General features: G+C 34.0%; 1 protein-coding gene and 1 pseudogene across 1 annotated transcript; one reads left to right on the top strand and one right to left on the bottom strand.

Moving 5' to 3' along the window:
• Window positions 1–257: 257 nt before the first annotated feature.
• On the bottom strand, window positions 258–2649 carry LOC149555248 (endoglucanase 16-like). Its single transcript, XM_089829286.1, has 8 exons — window positions 2443–2649; window positions 2121–2333; window positions 1654–1854; window positions 1458–1535; window positions 1224–1376; window positions 1024–1132; window positions 722–885; window positions 258–605 (listed from the first exon to the last, which is right to left on the bottom strand). Exons 1-8 carry the CDS (start codon window positions 2647–2649, stop codon window positions 258–260), a joined length of 1473 nt encoding a protein of 490 aa, XP_089685412.1.
• A 156-nt stretch (window positions 2650–2805) lies between these two features.
• Window positions 2806–24320, top strand: LOC149555249 (endoglucanase 8-like; annotated as a pseudogene).
• Window positions 24321–25237: the final 917 nt, after the last annotated feature.

Consider the following 25237-nt stretch of genomic DNA (forward strand, 5'->3'; position numbering starts at 1 on the left):
ATTATACTTTATTTCTCCAAAAGTTTTTATTTGTAAATTAAATCGATCTATATAATTTTTTATTTTAAAGCCTTGGTCACCATTAAAGCTCCCTTTCTCTTTCCTGGGACCTTTACTAATATAACTCTCCCATCATTGTAAATACTCTATGTGCGACACAATCTATCATTTTTTTATGATTAATGGAAATATTTTTGGTGATATTTTTGACGTCAGAGAAAGGAACATCCCTGTAATAATGATGGACTTGTCGCAAGTCAACATTGCGTGTTAGTTTTGCATGACATTGAGTACAATTTTGCAAGGACACCAATGAGAGGTGAATTTATGTATGTAGTAGGTTCAAGCATGCTAGCTTTGGTCCTGAGATCTCCAAAGTTGTCATATCTATCTGGTCCTCCAACTATTGCTCCAGTTAGTGTGTTTGGATTGGAAGAATCTTTGTGAAACCAGTTCATGAAGCCTTCAATACATTCGATCTTCCCTGGTTGTTGATGAATGGAAACTATAGATGCTCCTCTGTGATGCGGTTGCCTTGGATATTTGGAACCATATCCTACCATATACGACATGCCTAGAGGATTCTTTCCTAGTAAATAGTCAATCTGCAAAAGATATGATTAGGGTTCATTATGTTGTATGCCCCACAATACAATTATGATTAGATTTCACTATATTGTATGCGCTACAATACAATTACAAATATATGTAATATTCTTACTTGTAGCTTAGCAAAATCCATAACGTCGCTAGCTTTGAAGAGAGTATTGCCGCATGACAATGTTTGCCTCTTAGCCGAAAGTAATTCACTGTAACTTGCCAGCAAAAAAGAAGCACTAGTAACATATTGAGTGTTGGCGCCATCTCTAATATACAACAAACCTCCTGCAAGAAAAGAATTACAAAATATAGATAATTGTGATTAGAAAAAGGAGAATTATAGATATGAGTGAGACTTTTTTATTGTTGTCAATAGAAAAGAAAGAATTTGTACTGGTGAATACATAGAGAAGCAACCCTAACCTGGAGTGCTTTTAACAGATTGAGTGGGACTGCCAGGAAGAAGTGAACACACAAAGTTTTCTGCGTGACTTCTATAAGCTGAGAATTGAACTTCCCCTTGAAAATGTAACTGGTTGGTGAAGTGCAAAAGTTAGCTTTATGATAGAGTACATTTATATTTTATTTTATTTGAAAAACAATACCAATCGATCTATTCTTACCTCTGTTAGGAGCACATGAATTCCAGCATATTTGAGCTCCCAGCTGAATTCATTAACATATGCTCTAAGATCATCGTGCTGCTTGATGTAGTTTGAATAATATGGAGATTGGGTAGCTCTGTATAACCAAGATGCAGCCCAGAGAAGCTCGTCCTGAAACCAGGCTCTACGAGTTAAAACTACAACTACTTGTTATAAATAGATATCTTAAAAAAGAAAACCAATTCTACTTACATAGTAGCCGGAATAAGAACAATAAAAAGGGCACTCTCCTTTGTAGGTGCCCTTATATCGATCGGCGAAACTGAAGAGCTGAAGAGAAACATAAAAAGCCGGTTAGAAAGAAGATCGATGGATTATGTTTTCCCAAAATGGATTGATGAAACTCGTTGATTTAGAGTTTTAATTTCACTTGAGCACCCAAACATACCGATTGAGAACGTTGGAGGAGAAGGTATGAGTAAGGAGGGTCTACGACTCTGAAAACAATGGAGGAGGCGGCCAAGGCTGCTGCTGTTTCTGCTGCAATTTCTGAACCAGGCGTGTCTTTGTCTATCTTGTAAAGAGTACGAGGAGTGTCCATATCTTCTGGACGCTCCCAACAATTATGGTCTGCCTCGGGATAACCCACCTGTTTTATGAATCAACATCAATGTCAAATTTTAATTAGTTTTCCATATTTTTGTATGAATGCATACCACCCACTGTTGGTGGATAGGGATCTCATCAAAGATAGAGTCTCTACGCCAACAAGTTTTTCACAATTTTATATAAATACATCAACATCAGCATAATTAATTATGCATCAACATCAACATAATTAATTATGCATCAAAATCAACATCAGACTCGTTAGGTTTTCACAATTTGCTATGATATTAGGTTGGATTGTTGTACCTGAACCCATAACTGATTTGGAATTGCACTAGCCTTGAGAAAGTAGTCAGTGCCCCATCTGATAGCGTCCCTGGCATTCTGAATCTCTCCCGCAGCTTTCAAGTCTTCTTCATAATCAATTGTTCCCCAAGCGAGTGTGGTGATGGTGAATGCCATGGGAAGCCCATATTTCACATTATCGCCTGCATCGTAGTAACCCCCAACTAAATCAACCTGCAGTTGAGTTGCATGTACAACATTATGTATGGAGTCAATGAAGTTTAGTTAAACTATGATTGGACACTTCTATTTCTATTCTGAATATACTTGTGCTTCTACTTACGTTTTGCAAGTGCCCATCTGTGAGGCCAGAATCTCCTCTCCACTTTACTCGCTGAGATTGTGGGAGTTTACCAGATCGTTGGGCCTCTAGAAAGAGGATAGACTTTGATAGAGCATCTTTGTAGTTGGATTCTCCGTAAACAAACTGCCACTCACAACAATACAGCAACACGACCAATGTCAAAAGTGCTTTGATTGCAATGGCCATATCTTCTCTTGTTGGTTTCGCTGCTTGCTTTGATATCCAACGAATGCGACTGAACCTCTATTGTCCTAACTCAAACTCGGCATTCGTTAGAAATCAATGCGAATCTCAAACTCGATACAGGATAGCATAATGTATGTGCACTGCAAGATTTATAGAATGCCGTACTGGTGTTATTCACAGGAATTATACGTTTTACGGCTGCTTGTTGATCACACGAATTGGACATTTTACCGTTTCATCACAGGTTCATGAGTACACCTTAGAAACGGCCGTAATTCTTTGATATATTGTTTTTTTTTTTGGCTGTTTTTGTGATGCATTAATTACCGTCAGTCTTGCATGATAAGGTAATTGGCTTCCATGTGATGCTTGATTACCATATACTACTTGCAGTCTTGCATTATAGGTGTTGTTCTTAACACGCGCAACGGTCAATTTTATGAAAGAGTTGGGTGGAACACAAGGTTTTTCATGCTAGCAACGACTTCATTTCACGAGGTATACTTATACTTTAATTAAATTAAATTATATCCTAAGGCTAATGTACTATAGAATTAAATTTATTTAATTTAATAAATATGCCTATTTTAATTAATTAAACAAAATTATTTAATTAAATGGAGACCTTACTTCTAATTAATTAAAACAAAGTTATTTAATTAAATGGGAAGTTATTCCTAATTAATTAAATGAAGTTATTTGATTAAATAACAAAAGTGTCTCTAATTAATTAAATAGAATTATTTAATTAAATGAAAATGGTAATTATGAGAGCATATCTCATTTTATTAAATTAAATATCTCTCCAAAATCTCTCTCCAGTTCAAAAAGGAAATTCCCAGTTCACTGCTGATCAAATTAGAAGTGACCCAGATCACTTGCTTTTACACTAAAGTCTATCTGAGTTGACTGACTGTTACACTCAGATCTGAGCTAGTTAACTCCCTTTGATTTGGGAATCTTCCTTTATGACTGAACTTCATTTTCAATCCCGACCGTTGATTGAAATCAATCTCAACCGTTGATGGATTCCAGGAAAGTCTATTTAAGAGACCCTCATTTCTTCATTACAAGGGTTGGAATTTGAATAGTATTGAATTGTTGTCGAATTGAGTACTCAACTTTATAGCTTTCATATTGTTATTGCATTTAAATTCTCGTTTAAAATAACAATTCATACATTTAGTTTTTTAATGCTTTCTATTTCCTAGATTAATTGCTTGCACCTCATCTAGATTACTTGCATATCATATAGATTAGTCACATTTTCTTTTAAATCCTTCATTCTTAGAGGGTCTAGTTGCTTAACACCTCAAATCTAAGGATATCTAACAAGCAATTCTCTTTAGATAGAAGGCAACAGGTCACTTTGCTGGCTAATTTTTTGGATGAACAATCCAATGTTCATTTCGGGATGAATCCGCAAATAAGGACCATGTTGAAGTGTGTGCGTGTTAGCATAGGCCACATTTTCACGCATACACATATCTCTTTTGCTAAGATTTCCCAAAGTCAGTATCTTTTCTTGTTGGGCTAGCCACTAGAAAATTTTAGTTTTTGGAATAAGTTTTTTTTAATCTAGACCAATGCCTAGATAGGAGGAATACCATCAATGACATGAATTTCTTCAAGAGATGAAGAAATAGAAAAGATACCTAACAGAAAACTATCCCAAATCAAAGCATCCTTGGAGCTAGGCTAACAAACAAAAGAATTGAGATAGATTTGGATATGTTTTAATTGCGGAGCTTGTTGGAAACTACAATTAGAATAATTGTTATGTTGTCATTGATGTCAAACCTACTAGAGATACATTTACTAATAGTGTAGATTGTCATATCTATTGATTGATGAAGATGATTTGAAAAGGAGAGATAGAAAGATGAGCTAGTTAAGTTGTTGAAATATAAGTTAAGTATTATGGAATTATATTGGGCACTTGATAAGTTAGTCAGTGACAAGATAATGTATTGTTTAATCATTACATGAATTGAAAAATAAAAATTAAATTAATGTATAAGTGAAATGACAAGAGTTGAGTTAAACTCTAAGCATGACTGAGTATCAGTATTGGTTAGTCAATGAAGGAGTTGGAACAGAAGATTAAGGAACTTAAGTCTAAACCAAACAAATAGTTTGAGCTGGGTAATGGTTATTGTCAAGAAAGTTGATGAAGGAAGGTTAGTAGTGACTAAGCATAGTAATGACCAAACAAGCTAGTAGATGTCGAGAGAAAACAAAAGAGTATATGTCAAGCTTCATAGTGATGACTAAGGAGAAGAACTTAGTGATTTTAGAGTGACAATAAAAGTTATGGTTTAAAAAGGAATTGATTTTGAGGCCAACATAGTTGATTTTTTGGACGATTCAAAGGACATGGATGACAAGGATTGATGAGTTGGTGTATTTAATGAACAAATAATTTTTCTATACAATCAAAGGAAAGGATTTGATCAAAAGTTTCTAGAAGTATCAAGAAAGGAGAAGGAGAACAAAATGATGGAAGGGTTTGATGAATCTGACTTAACCCTAAGATCTATGGTGATTTTTAAGCAGCAAAAGAACATAATTACATATTTAAGGAGGCCCAAGAGATGTTTTCTAAGTTTGGTTTGTTGTTGATTGGAAATCTTAAGGAGAAGTTGTGAAGAGTAGAGTAGTAGAGGAGAAGTGTGAAGAGATTAATTAATTATGATTTCTTGAAGGGATGTCAAGTAGATCTATGGTGGAGATGATAATGGAGGCCAATCAATAAACTAGTAGATGAGAGAATGGAGATATAAATTTTTAAACTGAGTTGTGTTTTACAGATCAAACTCTTTGTTACATTCTATCCATTTTGATACTCAAAATCCTTTAATCAAGGTTGACCTAATAAACATTTTTGTAAATCTTTTAATCAAGGTGGAATTCTAATGAATGATCCAAAGTCCTATAATAAGGCCACTCCTAATAGGACCTTATTAAATCCTTTTATAGGGAAACATTTAGCAATGTGTTGTATAACCTTTAACAGGGTTGGCTCTTAATCGATATCACTTCAAAAGAGTGAAAAATTAGTAGCATGTTACTTTGTGGTCTTTGCGAAAATGGATTTTAATGTTAAATCTTAGTGTCAAAGTGTTATAATTTATATGTGCGGATGTCACTTTATGCATGCTATTTTTATAGTATTATATTTTAATGTTATTTGGTATACACATAGACAAAATAGAAAATTAAGGAATATTAAAGTGTTGAGATATTTAATGAGATTGTTTGAAGCTATTGAAAGTTGAATTGGTACATATGAACATAAGGATAATTGATTCACAACCCCCTCTCACTTATTCTAAATCATTCTAACAATTAGTATTAGAGCATTCAGTCTTGTAAGGAAAGTTTGAAGGGACTCAAGTTAAATATCAAGATGTACAAGAGAGAGATACCCCAAGTTGAACAAGGAGAACTTCACTACATGGAAACTCTTGATGAGATTTCACCTATCTAGTATTGGAGATTCTACATCACACTACCTAAACAATGAATACATTGAGGTACCTAGACTCTTGACTATTGAACAAATGAAAGAGATGCACGAGTACAACCAAATGATGATTAAAATTATAGAAGCCCTAAGTTATGCTAAGTTTGATTATGTGAAGGAATTCTCTATGACAAAGAAAATGTTTGGAAAGTTAGCACAAATAGATGGAGGAGACAAAAATGTGTTGAGAGATAAGGCATAAATCTTGAGAGGAAGGTGAGACCATTGCACAATATTATGGCCAAATCAAAGAGGCGGTGAATGCTATCAAAGGAGCTAGAGGCATCATATCTTATTAGAATGCGATAAGTAAGGTATTGAGAACTTTACTTCCTATCTATGAAATTAGAGTATCTGTAATTCAAAAACTAAGATGTACACCTAGTAATGATCTAAGCCTAGATAGTCTAGTTAGTAGACTCACTATATTTGAACTGCCAAATTTTGATAATTATTCCCTGCTAATGTTGAATCTAAATTTAAAGAAAAACTAACTCTTGATGGATCTAAGAGAAAGAAGAAAAGAAAGTATGTGGAAAGTGATAGTGGATTTGATGATGATGTTTATGAGCTTGAAGCATTATTCAGATGACTACCTTGAGGAAAAGGTAAATACAAAGGTAAACTTCCTATAATCCTTTTTACATGTGACAATGTTGATCATATTACTGCAAGATGTCCTGACAGAGATGAGAAGGATGAAAAGGAATCTTTCAACAAAAAGGAGGGAGAGACAATAGAGACAACCAAGGTAACAAAGATTGCAAAGACAAAGGTAAGAAATCTTGCTACATTGCTAATGAAGATGGTTGTGATAGTGATTTTGATGATCATGATGAAGAAGTTGTTTATGTTCCAAAAAAATATGATTTTGATGAAGATGAGAAAACTACATTGATTTCACATGTGAGTAAGAATGATAAATGGATAATTAATAGTGGTTTCTGACATCATATGATTGGTGATACAAGTAAGTTTGAGAAGTTAGAACATTATAATGGGAGTAGTGTTAAGTTTGGTAATGATGCACTATGTTATGTGAAAGCTAAAGGATCGATTATATTGAATCATAAGATCAAATGTGACAATGCATATTGTGTTGATGGTTTGAAATATAACTTGTTGAGTGTGGAATAGTTGATCTATTTAGGCTACAAAGTTGAATTCAAATACAATAAGGAAAAGATCTATGATGATACTAGAAAACTAATTGAAAGTGGAGAGAAAATAAGAGGTAACTTATTCTATCTAGACCTATTTGAAGATACTTTTCTATTTGCAAAATGGTAAGATGTTTGGTTACGGCATAAGAGGCTATGTCATGTGAAATTTGATAATTTGGTAAGCATTAGTAACATAAAAAGAGTTAGAGGATTACCAAAATTAAGAAAATCTAATAAGGTGATGTGCAAACAATGTCAAATGGGTAAAATGACAAAGTCTAGTTTCAAGAGAAAGACCTATTGTTATGATGATATTTTGGAGTTGGTTCATATTAATTTATGTAGTCCTATTGGAGTAAAAAGCTATTATGGTGATAAATATTTCATTATGTTTGTTGATGAATTTTCTAGAATGATGTCTAAGATGTTTCTTATAGAAAAATATTATTCATTTCAAATGTTTAAGTGGTATTTGGATAGAGCTGAAAAGTAAATAGGAAAGAGTTTGAAGTGCTTGGGATCAGATAGAGGAGGTGAATTCATATCAAATGAGTTAAACATATTTTGCAATGAAAAAGGAATCAAGTTTACAAAACATAGGTATACTCTTGAAATGGATGAAGCGAGTGGAATATAAAAGGTAAAATGATATGGAAGGATAGATGGATTAGGATAAAATTAATGGAAAGAGGGAAAAGTGTCGGTATTCTAGTCTACTTGAACAACCTAACATTTAATGTAGAATCTAACATTATACACCAAGGTATAAAGACCTCTAAGGTGACAATTTGATAGAAGTATCAAGGATTAATCTAAAAGAAATGGTTGCATGAAAGAAAATTTCATGATAAATTATGGATAGAATGCCATGTTGCCACTATGGGTATATTCTACAAGAACCATCATAGATGCCGAGAGAAACAATAATACACACAAATAGATAGTTAATTGAATACATAACAATACTAAAAGATTAAGCTTGATTAATTGATTGACGATGATATTAGCATTGTCAATGATATGAATAAAGTGAGGATTGGAAATAATATATTCTGATGATAAATGTTTAAGTAAAGTTGATCAAGGTGTGCATTGAATTTGGTTAACAAGGTCATTAGATTCCTTTTCATGATGTGATATATTTCTTAATAAGATCTATGGATTAGGGATGCAAGCATTTCAATTTATTTCTTTGGGGACATTGAATTGGTTGGATTTGTGATAGGTTGATTGGACTAGACTCAATTATATTTAGGTAATTATAGACAAATAATGGATAAAATATATGTAGAGATATTTATTTGATGAGGAATATAATAGGTTAGAGGATAAGTGATTGGAAAGGTTGATATAAGTCTCAATATTTTATCTCCAAGGACTATGATGTGTAGAAAAATACTTCACATATTGGATGTAGTATAGTCGATATTGAAGGCTACACAAGAGAGGATTTTTGCAAAATATAATTTTTTCTTCCAAAGTATGTTTAGACATGAGAGGTTAAAAGATCAAACCAATCATAATAGACTAACTAAAAATACAAATGAGTTTAAGATAGAGTCAATCATTTAAATAAAAGAGCTCATTGATTTTGATGAAGTTGTGCATGTGCACATGCACACACGCACATAGTTTTAGAATTATTTTCTTAATAATTGTCACAATTCCAGAGCCCCGATATCGGCTTCTCTTTGAGATCTTTGGAATGTACATATCTAGAATTCAAGAAATATTTATATAAATTTTAGCATATGCTTATCATTTCTATTTGGTTGACACTAAAATGATTTCTTATGTCAACATTGATATTGGTTGTTGTTTTCATAAATGTCTACATTACTCCTATTAACACTTTGTAATTTTATACATATGTTATGAAGTGTTTCAATAATTCTTCTTGCACAAATTTTTATCTCTCCTAATGTCATGTAAGCCTCATTTACATATTACATGCTAGTTTTATAGCATAATATTCACCTTCAACTTTCATAATGTCATTATGTATTCCCCTTGCATAGGATTTGTTTCTTGTATTTTAGGTGTTAAAGATGTCAGTAGCTAGTTTCATTAGTTTCAATATTTACATGGGCTAGAGGAGGCTTATAAAGGTCATAAGATTTATATTCATAGGATACCTCATTTATGCAATAGATGGATTTCATTGATGATGAATATAATGTTTCATAGGATGAATTATTCAAAATACTTAAATGAACGTCAAGATTTTATCTTTAAGGACTATGATACATATCACATATTGGATATAGCGTAGTAGATATCAAAGACTATTAGAGGGAAGATTTTTATAGAAAATAATTTTCATCTTCTATTGTATGCTTAGACATGAGAAATTTAAAGATTAAATCAAACTTAGGTGACTAGCTAGAAAACAAAAGTGAATTAAAGATAGAATCAATAAATCAAATCAAAAGCTTATCTATTTTATGAAATTGTATTATCTATATATATATATATATAAAGTCACAATTCCAAAGCCCCTATATTATATTCTCCTTAGAACTTTAGCACTAATGAGTAGATTTAATATTTTCAATTCTCCCAGGCTTGATGAGCTGAAGGAGGTCGTGAGAAACCTCGTGAAGTGATGATTGCTAGCTTAAAAACCTGGTGACTGTTCCACCTTAATCTTTCATAAAACTAAGTCTCGTGTTTGTTAAGGACAACACTTATATTGCAAGACTGCAACTAGTAGATGGTAATTAAGCCTGGCCTGCGATGACGACAAACTAGCTCGGAAGCCAACGCATATCATGCAAGACTGCAACTGATAGAGGGTAACTAATGCATAAAGCAACAGCCAAAAAGTACAATATAGCAAGGGATTTCGCCCATTTCTAAGGTTTACTCACGAACATATGATGAAACAGTAAAATGCCCAATTCTTGTGAACATGAACAAAATAAAACGCTACAGCGTATAATTCTCGTGAACTACCACTAAAGGAAAGGAGAATGATATAGGGTAACCCCGTTTATTTCTATGGTTTCTCATACCATAAATCTTGAGACTCGCATACATTATCTTAGATATCAAAGAAAGCAGCGAAACCAATAGTAATCGATATGGCCATGGCAATGGAAGCACTTTTGACATTGGTCTTGTTGCTGTTTTGTTGTGAGTGGCAGTTTCTTTATGGAGAATTCATCTACAAAGATGCTCTATCAAAGTCTATCCTCTTTCTAGAGGCCCAACGATCTGGTAAACTCCCACAATCTCAAAGAGTAATGTGGAGAGGAGATTCTGGCCTCACAGATGGGCATTTGCAAAACGTAAGTAGAAGGACAAATTGATTCAAAATAGAAATACAAGTCTCCAATCATAGTATAACTTAACTTCATTGAATCCATAGTACCATACATAATATTGTACATGCAATTCAACTGCTGTTGATATGGTGAAGGCCAATGGTCACATTATCTTTCCCTTCAATAAGTGTGTCTCTTGGTTTCATGAGACTTTTCATATGTAATATTATTGGAGCCTATTTATATGTTGCTCTTGTTCATTTGTAATTATCTTATATATATTAATTTAATACTTTGTAGTTTGGACGTAGCCACTATTGTGGTGAACCAAGATAAATCTAATATTCTGTATTTTGTATTGCGTCTACTTTTATTTCTCTATTTTTAAATACTTTCAATTGGTATCAGAGCACAAGGTGTGCAGATTAGAAATCGATGTTGAATTTTTGGAAAGATGGAGGATAAGAAAATAGAGAAATTCATAGGCAAGAACTACAACCTATGGAAAGTGTAGATGCGCTCTTTGCTGGTTAAGCAAGACTTATCAGTTGCAATCAAAGGAAAGTCTAAGAAATCAGCTACAATGTTGAATGAAGATTGGCAAAAGATGGATGAGAAGGTGATGGCATCTATTTTTCTCTCGCTATCACAAAACATCTTGTTCAATGTCTCAAACGAGAAGACAACAAAAGAAGTTTGGACAAACTTCAAAATAAGTATCAAATGTTGTCAGCTGCAAACAAAATATTCATTATGAAGAAGCTCTACAAACTGAAAATGAAGGAAGGGATTGTGATATCAAATCATATAAATGATTTGAACACTCTACTATGTCAAGCAACCTTGGTTGGTATGACTCAAGATGACGAAGCCAAAGCCATCATCTTGTTATGTTCCTTACCTGACAGTTGGGATTCTGTAGTTATAGCTGTAAGCACTTCGAGCTCCACAAAGTCAAAGTTGGCCTACAATGAATTTGTTTCCACCTTACTAAGTGAAGACATGAGAAGAAGTAACAAAGACTCCTCATCTGGTGATGCTCTCACCATGGGCAGCACCGAGCAAAGGAGAAGAAGCCATCATAGAGGTAATAACCATTTCAATCAAAGGAAATCTAGATCACCCAATCATTCAACGTCAAGAGGTAGGAATGGAGAATGTTAGTTTTGTGGTAAGCCTGGCCACACAAAGAGAAATTGTTGGGCTTACAAGAAAGCACAAGAAAAAGTGAGAAACATTGAAGCAAATACAACCTGTGAGAAAGATGAAACCATTTTAATAATTTCTACAAGTGACTCAAAATCAGATTCTTGGGTGATAGATTCTAGAGCTTCCTTCCATGCCACTTCATGTATGGATTATTTCACAAATTACCATGAAGGGAAATTTGGAGATGTATTTCTTGTAGACAACAAATCTTGTGAAATAGTTGGCAAAGGTTGTTGGATATAATTGTCTAATTGTGTGTTGTCTTTGATGTTACACAAATTTCATATCAATTATCAGATAGTTCTTACCGAGCTCAGTTGGTTAGTGAGGCAATTTTCTATGTCTACCAAGCATTCTTGGAGATTACTCTACGAATACAGTGTCTACTAATCTCACTCGAGCATCGAAGGAAAATGTGGTAGAAACTAGTGTGTAACCGAACTCTCATGGTTAATGAAGGATAGTTAGTATTCACCAAGTTCACTTGGTTTCCAAAGGATTTTTGTAGGTTCACAGTGTTAATCAAGCTTCTGTTGGTTAACACAAGAAATCATTTCAGGATCAATGCTTACCAAGCAAGGTCAGCCAATGAAGGATTTTGCTAATTTAAGAAATGAAGTTTAATTATTTTAAGTATTGACTCTAGCTGACTAAGGTAATGATTATTGGTAATTGTAACTTGTATTTGGGCCAACTTGATAATCTAAATGGTATATATAAAAGGTCAATTTGAGATTCTAAAGTGTATGAGCGAGTATGCAAGTGTATTGATTGTTTGAAGAGGAAAGTGTGAGTAAATTTGAAGGATGGTCAGATATCCTTGACGAGAAACAAAGTTATATTCGACTAGGAAGGATCTAGTGTAAAGCGGAACAAAGATCTGTAATCAAAAAATTTAATTGCATCTCATTCAAGTCATTTCATTATTACTTTCTTACCATTGTAGCAGTGATTCCAAAATCTCTTAGCAGAGTTGATTTAGCAGCTAGTTATAAATCCTCTACATGGTGACAGTTCTATTGAATTGTTCTAAAGACCTCTTGCAAAGCCACACCTTATAGGGTGATTAAATCCTCTAACAAGCTCACACCTAATAGTGTGTTTTGTAACCTTTAACCAGGTTGGCTCCTATAAGGGCTCACTTCACAAGAGTGAAAATCAATAGCTAGTTACTTAGTGGTTTTTTCCATATTGGGTTTCCATGTTAAATCTAGTGTCTCATGTTTTCATGTTATTTCATTTATGCTTGCATGTTAAACACTATGAATGTTTAAAGATCTGTTAAAGTATAACATACACTGCATCTATTGAGTTATAGCATTTTCTGTATGTTTACCAAGTGACAGCAGTAAATAGTTTTATCAAACATCTATTGGATCTATGGACTTATTTTTTTGGTAACTGATTCACCACCCGCACCCCCCCCCCGTCCTCAATTACTCTATCTATATTTCCAAAAATTGGTATTAGAGCTTTTGGTGCTTGTAGGAAGGGTTACAAGGACCTAAGCTAAAGATCAAGATGTCTTACAAGAGAAAAATTACAAGGCTTAACAGAGATAACTTTTTAGCATGACAAGATCTCATGAGACTTCATCTAGCTTCCATTGGTGATTCAGGATTGAAATGCCTTGATGAAGAATACACAACTCCTTCTAGTACATTATCTATTGGTGACATTGCTGAGAAAAAGACTCATAACACCATGATGATAGATATTGCATCTGCTCTAAGCTATGAAGAATTTGATGATATTAAAGATTGTAAAAGTGCCTTTGAAATGTGGAATAAGCTGAAGGATAACTACGATGGTGATGAAAATGTGAGGAGAGCCAAAGCAGAAAGCCTTAGAGGACAATTTGATTAGATGAGAATAAGAGAGGATGAAAACATTACCAAATATGTTGAAAGGATCAAAGCAAGTGTCAATGCAATCAAAGCTTCTGGAGGAGAGATCAATGAAGAAATAGTTGTAAGTGAAGTTCTTAGAACATTGCTTCCCATTTATGCAATTAGAGTATTTTTAATTCAAGAAAGAAGATCCGAGACAAATCATAAGATAACTTTGGATACCCTGGTAGGAAGATTGACAGCCTTTAAGCTAGATAACTATGGTAATTATGTTCCAGCTTCCAAGAATATTGAATCCACATTTGAGGCCAAGCTTTCACTTAAGGAAAAAGATAAGAAAATAAAGGACACTCAATCAAAAAGTGAAGAAGAATCAGAGGAAAGTTCTAATAGTGATCTTGAAGTTGTTGAAGCTCTACTTGTAAGGAAATATTCTAGAGGTAGATGAAAATACAAAAGGTAAGCTTCCTCTAATTTTTTTTTCATGTAAAAAAATTTCCCAAACAAAGCTAGCAAGGATGAGAAGAAAGGTCATAAGTGCAATGACAAGAAATATTTCAAATCATTCAAGAAAAAAGGTAAGAAAACATGTTTTATGGCTAAGGATTTTGACAATAGTGAAGACAAAATAGTTTACATTGCTGTGAAAGATGAATTTGATGATAAAGAAGAAGATAAGATGGCACTTATCTCTCATGTGAGCAAAACTGATACATGAATCATAGACAGTGGATGTTCACATCATATGACTAGTGACAAAATAAAGTTTGAACATTTTGAAGACTATGATGGTGGTAGTGTAAGGTTTGGAAACAATGAACCTTGTTGTATAAAAGGAAGAGGTTGAACCTCATTAACCAAAGAACTTGTATGTGATAATTCCTATTGGGCTGAAGGACTAAAACATAATCTGTTGAGTGTTGCACAACTAATCAATATTGGATTCAAGGTGGAATTCATGCATGGCAAGGCAAGATTCTTGGATGACAGAGGAAAACTGATTGGATCAGGAAAACAATAAAAGGTAACTTGTTTTATCTTGATCTTGGTGAGTTCTCATGTTTTATTTTTCAAGTTGAAGAAAGTTTCTTATGGCAAAAAAGGTTATGTCATATAAATTTTGATAACATGGTGAAAATAAGAAAATTTGAGAAAGTAAGAGGCATTCCTAGTTTGAAGAAACCTGATGTTGGTCTATGCAAGAATTGTAAGATTGGTAAAATGGGAAAGACTAGCTTTAAAAGTAAAAACTATTAGTCTGAAGATATTTTGAAAATTGTGCATATTGATTTATGTGGACCTATTAGAATTGAGAGCTATACTAGAGAAAAGTTTTTCATTCTTTTTTTGATGACTACTCTAGAATAATGATTGTTATGTATCTAAGAGAGAAGTCAAAAGCATTTGAAAAATTCAAATGGTATTTGGCAAGAGTAGAGAAGGAAAGTGGAAAAGAAATGAAATGCTTAAGGTCAAATAGAGGTGGTGAATTCATCTCCATTGAATTCAATAACTTTTACATTGAAAGAGGAATTAATACATAGGTATCAGCCCCTAGAACTCCTGAGTAGAATGGAATAGCTAAAAGGAGGAACAAATATATCATGGATTATGCAAGGACTCTAATGATTGAAAATAACATTTCTATCAAATACTAGAAAGAAGCTATCGGCACTGCAGTTCATACCTTAAACCAAGTATAGTTGAAGAAGGACTCATTCAAAACCCCCCCTATGAGTTATGGTATGGTTATAAACCCAATGTAAGTTACCTAAAAGTATTTGGAAGTAAATGTTACATCTTGAAAGAATCTAGAAAAGGAAAATTTGATGTGAAAGGTGATGAAGGTATATTTTTAGGATATTTTTGCAAGAGTAAGGCATATAGATGTTTGAATTTGTCTACTCACAAAATCATAGAAAGTGTACATGTGAAAGTTGATGAATTTGCATAAAGGATTGAAGAAGAAAGCAAAAAGGAACTAGAGGATTATAGGAGATTTGTTTACATTGAACCTGATACATTGCCAGACACATCTATCAATCAAGAGACTTCTACTCTTGAGTCTTCCTCAATCATCAAGTTGCAAGAAGTTCAAACCAAGTTACAAGGACCCGAGTCACATTCTGAAACTACTAAGCCAATGCCTACCGAGTCTAAGTAGCTAGAACCTAAAATTGAAGTTCGAGAGGATGACAGTGCAATTCATTCAAGAGGCAAGGAAACTATATTGGCCAAGTATGTCAAAAGGCATCATGCACTAGATCAGATTATTGGAAATAAATTAGAAGGTACTATGACAAGAAGTAAGGTAAAAGATACTTGTTTACTTATTGATTTTGAACCTACAAATGTCAAAGATGCATTGGAAAATAGAAGTTAGATTAAGGCTATAAATGAAGAGATAGAGCAAATAGAGAAGAACAAAATTTGGACTCTTGTACCTAGGCCTAAAGATAAAAATGTGGTTGGAACAAAATGGGTATTAAGGAATCAGCTAAATGAATATGGTAAGGTATCAAGAAAAAAAGTTATATTTGTATGTAAAGGATATTCTCAAGAAGAAGGAATTGATTATGGTGAGACTTTTTCTCTTATTGCAAGATTGGAAGGTGTCAGGACCTTACTTGCATATGTAGCACATAAAGGATTTAAGGTATATCACATGGATGTTAAATCTGCATTTCTCAATGGTATTCTTGATGAAGAAGTCTACATTGAACAACATGAAGGTTTTGTTGATCCATACAAAAGGGACATGGTCTGCAAATTACATAAAGCATTGTATAGTCTGAAACAAGCTCCTAGAGCATGGTATGAGAGATTGCATAACTACCTTATCCAAATTGGTTTCTAGAGAACTAATGATAATAGTAGTTTGTACATTAAGAAAGGACCAGATAACAAGATTGTTTTGACAGAAATATTTGTGGATGATACTTTATTTATAGGGAATAATGATCTATGCAAAGAATTTTTAGAGTAAATGAACAAAGAATTTGAAATGTCTATGTTTGGTGAGATTAAGATTTTTTTTGGTCTTTAGATATAGCAGAGCAAGAATGGTATCTACATCACTCAGTCTAAATATATCAAGGAGATACTCAAAAAGTTTGGTATGGAAGATTCAAAACTAGTTGGAACCCCCACGTGTACTAGATTATAGCTTACCAAAAATGATGATTTAAAAGAGGTCTCAAAAGAGGTAGATCAGACCTTATATAGATTAATAATTGAAAATTTATAGTATGTAATTCATACAAGGCCTGATATTGCTCTTGCAGTTGGTATAGTGACAAGATTCATAGCAAAACCTAGAGAATATCATATGATGGCAATCAAAAGAATCTTAAGATACTTTAAAGGCACTAAAGATTATGGCTTATGGTATAAACTTGGAGAAAGTATGGACTTAAAAGTGTTTACTATTGCTGATTGGGCAGGAAACATTGATGACAGAAAGAGTACAAGTAGTGGAGAATTCTTTCTTGGAAAAAGCTTGGTATCTTGGACAAGCAAAAAGAAAAATTGTACATCCCAATCCACAGCTGAAGCAGAATATGTTGCAAAAGAAATGAACTATTCTAATATTGTTTGGTTTAAATAGTTGTTGGAAGGCATAAAGGTTGAGTTCAAAGAACTAGTTGTTATTTTTTGTGGTAATACAAGTGCAATTAAAACATATCAAAGAATCCTGTGATGCATTCCAAAACCAAGCACATTGCTATAAAATACCACTTTGTCAAAGAATTGGTGCAGGATAAAGAAATGAAATTGGAATATGTCCATACAAAAGAACAGATTGTAGACATATTCACCAAGCCATTACCTAAGGATGCATTATTGTATCTAAGAGGTAAGTTAGGGGTCATTCCCCTATTTGAAGCTCACTAAAATAAAATTTTAGTGATGCATCAACAAGAACCAAGTTGAAAATCTATCAGTTGATGTAGCTTAGTCAAGGGAACATTGCATATGAATCAATACTCAAGGTACATTGATACTCATTTGGTATGTGTTGTCTTTGGCATGTGTTGTTAAAGAGGGAGAATTTACCGTCATATCTTTCTAAAATTTGTTTGAGGGAGAGTTTGCTATTTGGAAAAGAAGCTATGTAATTCCTTCACAGAGGGAGATTACTACATTAGAGAAGTTTGTGGCATAAAATCTAAGAGGGAGAAAATTTCTATCAAAGAAAGACTTGTTTTCAAATTTCATTGTGCTATGACATGTTATGTTTCCATCAATGAAAAAGAGGGAGATTGTTGGATACAATTGTCTAACTATGTGTTGTCTTTGATGTTACACAAATGTCATATTAGTTATTAGATAGTGCTTACTAAGCTTAATTGGTTAGCAAGGCAATTTTCTATGCCTACTGAGCATTCCGAGAGATTACTCTATGAACACAGTGTCTACCAATCTCACTCGAGTGTCGAAGAAAAATGTGGCATAAACTAGTGTTAACCGAGCTCTCATGGTTAATGAAGGAAAGTTAGTGTTCACCGAGTTCACTTGATTTCGAAAGGATTTTTGTAGGTTCACAGTGTTAACCGAGCTTCTGTTGGTTAACATGGGAAATCATTTTAGGATCAGTTTTTACCAAGTAGGGTCGGCCAATGAAGGATTTTACTAATTTGAGAAATAAATTTTAATTGTTTCAAGTATTGATTCCAACTGATTAAGGTAATGATTATTTGTAATTGTAACTTGTATTTGGGCTAACTTCATAATCTGAATGGTATATATGAAAGGTCAAGTTGAGATTCTAAAGTTTATGAGTGAGTATGCAAGTGTATTGATTGTTTGAAGAGGAAACTGTGAGAGAATTTGAAGATTGGTCAGATATCCTTGAGGAGTAACAAAGTTATATTCGATCAGGAAGGATCTAGTGTGAAGCAGAATAGAGATCTATAATAATAAAAAATTAATTGCATCTCATTTAGGCCATTTCATTATTACTTTCTTACCATTGTAGTAGTGATTCCAAAATCTCTTAGTAGAGTTGGTTTAACATCCAGTTGTAAATCCTCTAACAAGGTGACAGTTCTATTGAATTGTTCTAAAGACCTCTTGCAAGGCCACTCCTTACAGGGTGATTAAATCCACCAACAAGGTCACACCTAATAGTATGTTTTGTAACCTTTAACTAGGTTGGCTTCTAACAAGGCTCACTTTAGAAGAGTGAAAATTAGTGGCTAATTACTTGGTGGTTTTTTCCATATTGGGTTTCCACGTTAAATCTGGTGTCTCATTTGTTCATGTTATTTCATTTATGTTTTATATCATTTATGCTTGCATGTTAAACATTGTGAATGTTTAAAGATCTGTTAAAGTATAACATACATTGCATCTACCAAGTTACAGCATTTTCTGTATGTTTATCGAGTGACAACAGTAAATAGTTTTATCAGACATCTAAGGGATTTGTCGACTTTTTTTGTGGTAACTGATTCACCCCCCCTTCTTAGTTACTCCATCTATATCTCCAACAAAGGTGACATTTTGTTATAGCTAGAAGATGGAGGACAATGGTTGTTAAAAGATGTTCACCATGTTCCCAAACTAGGGAAAAATCTAATTTTTGTTAGTGAACTTTTTGCACAAAGATATTATCCATCCTTACATCTAGATACTTGGAAAGTCACCAAGGATTTGAGGATCATTACCAAGGGAAATAAAGTTGGTAATCTTTACCTACTTGAAAAGCCTACTGAAGTAGGGGTTGTTATGATAGTCATGGGCAGTGTTGCGACACTTTGGCATCAAAGGTTAGGCCACATGAGGAAAAAGGGCCTTGACGTAATGCTCAAAAGGGATCAACTACCTAGTCTCCAATCAGCAAATTTGGAGTTTTGTGAACATTTCCTTTATGAAAAAGAAAAGAGGGTCAGCTTCTTTAAAGATGGACATGATTTGAAGGAAAAACTATTGGAACTTATATGCTCGGATGTCTTTGGTCCTATCAAGGTAAGTTTCTTAGAAGATGCAAAGTATTTTTTTACTTTCATTGATGATTGTACTAGGAAAGTATGGATATATATGATGGCTAATAAATCTAAAGTTTTTTCTAAGTTCAAAGTTTTCAAAGCTCTTGTTGAAAACCAAAGAGGTCACAAGATTAAATTCTTGAAACCAGATAATGGAGGTGAGTTTTGTTCACTAGAGTTCAAAAATTATTGTGTAGATAATGGTATTCGTAGGGTGAAAGTTGTCCCCTACATCCCTCAAGAAAATGGGGCAGTGGAAAGACTCAATCGAACTATAATGGAGAAAGCTTTGTGTATGCTTTCAAATGCAGGTTTGGGAAAAGAATTATGGGCTGAGACATGTAATACAATCATATATCTGATTAATTGGAGTCCTTCTTCAAGGTTGAACTTTAGAATTCTAGAATTGGAATGGCAAGACAAAAGAGTTTCATACTCTCATGTTAGAGTATTTGGTTGGTAGGCTTTCATACATGTGCCCAAAGAAAAAAGAAGCAATTTGGATCCTAAATTTGAGCCTTGCATATTTTTTGGATAGGGAGAGGATCAGTTTGGCTTCAGACTATGGAGTCTAACTGATAAGAAAATTATTAGAAGTAGAGATTTAGTTTTTAATAAGAAAGTATCTTCTCATTCCAAGGATGAGATTCCTACCACATAATACGTCCCTCTATTTGATATGATGAACAATGGCTCAAACTATCAGCATGGTAATATGCAGTTGTTGTATCCCACAAATAATTTCTCTCCTACATCAGTTCTTGTCCCTACTACTATCTCTTCTTTAGAGGATACATGTCATACTAAGGTAGAAGATTCCCTCTTCAACTCAAGAAATTATGACAATGAAAGTGTAAACATAGAATAGTTTACCAACATAAATAAAACAGATGCTTGGCCTATCTCTTTAGAACCTTAGGTCTATTCTTGTGAAATAGAACACATTCAATGCCAATGTAGAAGCCAAGATAATTGCAAAGGAATAAGGCACGATGGCAAATTGTTGGAGGATAGACATGGGACTGAGAACTCCACCCACCACAACTGAGAAAACTCTATTCATCTCCATGACATTGAGGGAAGACAAGGGGAATAGTCACTCAATCATTAGTCCATCAACAAAAATTCACAAAAAATAGTGAATAGCACTGGCTATGAATACTTTGCTAAGTTTGACACCCACTTTGGGCATGGACTGTCAATTCTCACATTGTAGAAGCTAATCCATAGGACATCAATGTGTTGGTTGTCAAGGTTATTTAATAGCTTGTTGTTAATCTGTAAAGAACATTGGAACATAAACTGCATGGTGCATTCCATACACAATTTGCAGTTAATCTATAGGGAAATTATACTAAGTGTATGCATACTCCCCTTGACAGTGTGTATACTCACCACAATGGATTGTAAATAGTCAATGCTAAGTCTTTGAACTAGTGGCTAACAAATGTTACTTGCCCCCATGACATTGTGAGATCACACAGGACACAAGATATGTGATTCATCTCCATGGATGGTCCTCCATCCATGCACAATGACCATCAAGACTATACCCTAGACTGAATGTGAGGCTATTTTACCTCACACCATGACTTGCCATTACATTCATGGCAATTGGAAATAGATGTCCTTTCACCGTAGGCTCACATGAATTCTTTAATGGGCCAAATGCTAGCTAAAAAATATGCTAGGTAGAATTCATAAAGCAATACGGGCATATCACTTCAGAATCATGAGTGTGCTAAAACAGAGAGACAGGGAACTATAAAATCCAATCATATCAGTAAAGAGGGAGTTAAAATTTTGAATGGGAAAATATCTATCTCTATTTTTCCATTCAAATTAATTCAAGCTCAGATAGAGAATATATAAACTCATTTAAGAAGATCCAATAGAGAAACAAGAATTCCAATTAAATTTTTAGATTATGAGTTGTTATTTGCTAAAGAGGCAGAGCCTTCACTTTTGATTTCCAAATTCTCTAAACCAACCACTTATAAATCTACACTCAAAGATGTAAATAGTGAAAAATGGTAAGCATGGATTCTTTACTCAAGAATTGAACTTGGGATTTGGTTTCTCTTCCACCAAATCAAAGACCACTCAGGAACAAGTGAGTATATCGACTGAAGGAGGAAGTAGAAGGAAAAAAATGCTTCAAGGCCAGATTAGTGGTAAAGGGATTTGATCAAGACAAAGGGATAGATTTCAATAAAATCTTCTCACTGGTTGTTAAGATGACAACTATCCAAACTATTATGGGATTAGTCGCAGCTTGGGATATTGAGTTAGAACAACTTGATATGAAAACTACATTCCTACATGGTGATGTAGAAGAGGAAATGTACACAGAGCAATGTCAAGGGTTCATAAAGAAGGAACATTAACATCTTTATTGCAAATTAAATTGGAGCTTGTATGGCCTCAAACAAGCCCCAAGATAGTGGTATGTAAAATTTGATCGCTTCATGGCTGAACATGATTTCATAATATGTGAATCAGACCCTTGTGTCTACTTCAAGAAAATTTTGAGTGGCGAGTTTGTCATTTACGTTGATGACATGTTAGTAGCTGGCACAAATAAAAGAATAGTTAATGACTTAAAGGAGAAATTGGCGAGCAAATTTGCAATGAAAGACTTAGGGGCAGCCAAAAAGATTCTTGGCATGATGATCACAAGGGATAGGAAGAAGAGGGAAATCACTTTGTCTCAAAAATAATACATTGACAAAGTTGTTGAAAGATTTGGCATGGTTGATGCAAAAGTAGCTCCTCTTCCTCTTGTTGGTTATTTTTTATTACGTTCTGAATTATGTCCAAAAACACAAGAAGAAAAAGAATTCATGGAGAAAATTCCATACAAATCAACAATTGGTAGCATTATGTATGCTATGGTTTCTACTTGCCCTGACATTGCTCATTCGGTGGGAGTTGTGAGCAGGTTCATGAGCAATCCCAAAAAAGCATTGGGAAGCTGTCAAATGGATACTAAGGTATCTAAAAGGCACTTCAGATTACATCTTATGTTTTGGGGGAAACAAAGTTTAGCTACAAGGTTACACTGATTCTGATCTTGTTGGAGACTTAGTTAAATGAAGGTCTACCACTAGTTATACCTTCATGTTTGTCGGACTTGCGATCAGTTGGGCTTCATGGTTACAACATGGTATTGCTCTTTCTTCAGCTGAGCTTGAATACTTAGCTCTTTCCTAAGGTGCAAGGGAAATGATTTGGCTTTAGTGGTTGCTTGGTGACTTGAAAGTTCATCAAATCTATTTTGTGATAGCCGCAGTGTGATCTTCATGGCACATAATCACTCATCACAATGTCGCTCCAAGCATATTGATGCACATGCTCACTTTGTTCATCATGCAATTGAAGAGGGCAAGCCGCAAGTTGTCAAGATTCACACCAAGATCAATCTAGTTGATATATTGATGAAGGTTGTTGCCAAATATAAGTTTGAATGTGCTAGAACTTCTCTTGGGCTTGCAAAGAAAAGATAAATCATTCTTTGAGCAGGGTATTGGGTGATCAATTGCAGCATTGGTTGTCCTTCAGGTGGGAGTTTGTTGATATGGTGAAGGCTAATGTTCACATTATCTTTCCCTCCAATAAGTGTGTCTCTTGGTTTCATGAGACCTTTCATATGTAATATTATTGAAGCTTATTTATATGTTGCTCCTGTTCATTTGTAATTATCTTATATGCATTAATCTAATACTCTGCAATCTGGATGTAGCCACTATTGTGGTGAACCAGGATAAATTTGGTGTTGTGTATTTTGTATCATGTCTACTTTTATTTCTCTATTTTTAAATCCTTTCAACTACAGGTTGATTTAGTTGGGGGTTACTATGATGCAGGCGATAATGTGAAATATGGGCTTCCCATGGCATTCATCGTCACCACACTCGCTTGGGGAAAAATTGATTATGAAGATGACTTGAAAGTTGTGGGAGAGATTCAGAATGCAAGGGATGCCATCGGATGGGGTACTAACTACTTTATCAAGGCTAGTGCAACTCCAAATCAGCTATGGGTTTAGGTACAACAATCCAACCTATTATCATAGAAAATTTTTGATGTTGATGCATAATTAATTATATAGATGTTGTTGTATTTATATAAAATTGTGAAAATAGCTTGTTGGCGTAAAGACTATATCTTTGATGAGATCCCTATCCACCAATAGTGTGTGGTATACATTCATACAAACTCATGAAAAACATATAATTCTAATTTGACTTTGATGTTGACTCATAAAATAGGTGGGTTATCCCAAGGCAGACCATAATTGTTGGGAGCATCTAGAAGATATGGAAACTCCTCGAACTCTTTACAAAATAGACAAAGACACCCTTGGTTTAGAAATTGCAATAGAAACAATAGCAACCTTGGCCTCCTGCTCCATTTTTTTTAGATTCATAGACCCTCCTTACTCATACCTTCTACTCCAATGTTCTCAATCGATATATTTGGGCGCTCAAGTAAAATAAAAACTCTAAAATCAACAATTTTCATCAATCCATTTTTTGAATAACATAAACCATCCATCTTCTTTCTAACTGGCCTTTTATGCTTCTCTTCGGCTCTTTAGTTTTTCCAATAGATATAGGGGCACCTACAAAGGAGAGTGCCCCTTTTATTGTTCTTATTCTAGCTAACATGTAAGTAGAACTAGTTTTCTCTTTTTAAGATATCTATTTATAACAACTTGTTATATTTTTAACTTGTAGAGCCTAGTGATTTAAAGATGAACTTCTCTCTGTTGCATCTTGGTTATACAGAGCTACCAAATCTCCATATTATTTAAACTACATCAAGCAACATGATGATCTTAGAGCATATGTTAATGAATTCAGCTAGGAGCTCAAATATGATGGAATTCATGTGCTCCTAATAGATGTAAGGATGGGTTAATTGGTATTGTTTTTCATATAAAATATAATATAAATGTACTCTATCATAAAACTAACTTGTGCACTTCATCAACCAGTTATATTTTCAAGGGGAAGTTCAATTCTCAGCTTACAGAAGTCATGCAGAGAACTTTGCCTATTCACTTCTTCCTAGCAGTCCCACTCAATCTGTTGAAAGCACTCTAGGTTAGGGTTGCTTCTCTATGTATTCATAGTACAAGTAACATTTCTTCCTTTTCTGTTGAAAACAATCAAAAGTCTCACTCATAACTATAATTCTCCTTTTCTTTTAATGAAAATTCCTTTTCTATTAAAAAAATATACTAAGATTAAAAATCACAAAAAAGGGGTCGGGGATACAAGATCACCCTATAACTGAGTTCACACAACTGAAGCCAAACTAAAAACATAGCCATAGCTGAAAACATAAACTATTCATTAAAAAAAACATATAAAGCAACCTTAAGCTACCAAAGCAATGCCAACTGAGGGTGGTGGATCATCTTTATCATGAAAAACCCAATCATCTTTGGGATTGGAGGGTGGGCTGGGAATAGTCCAACCATCATTAGTAGCAACATTAATAAGTGGATCAATGGTAGCCTCCACATCTTTAACCTCTAGCCATGGAGAAGAGATCACTAGGTCCAAGCGAGGGCACT

The sequence above is a fragment of the Cupressus sempervirens genome, chromosome 5 (assembly GCF_028749045.1).
Source record: "Cupressus sempervirens isolate cs-2001-9-10 chromosome 5, ASM2874904v1, whole genome shotgun sequence".
Taxonomy (NCBI): Eukaryota; Viridiplantae; Streptophyta; class Pinopsida; order Cupressales; family Cupressaceae; genus Cupressus; species Cupressus sempervirens.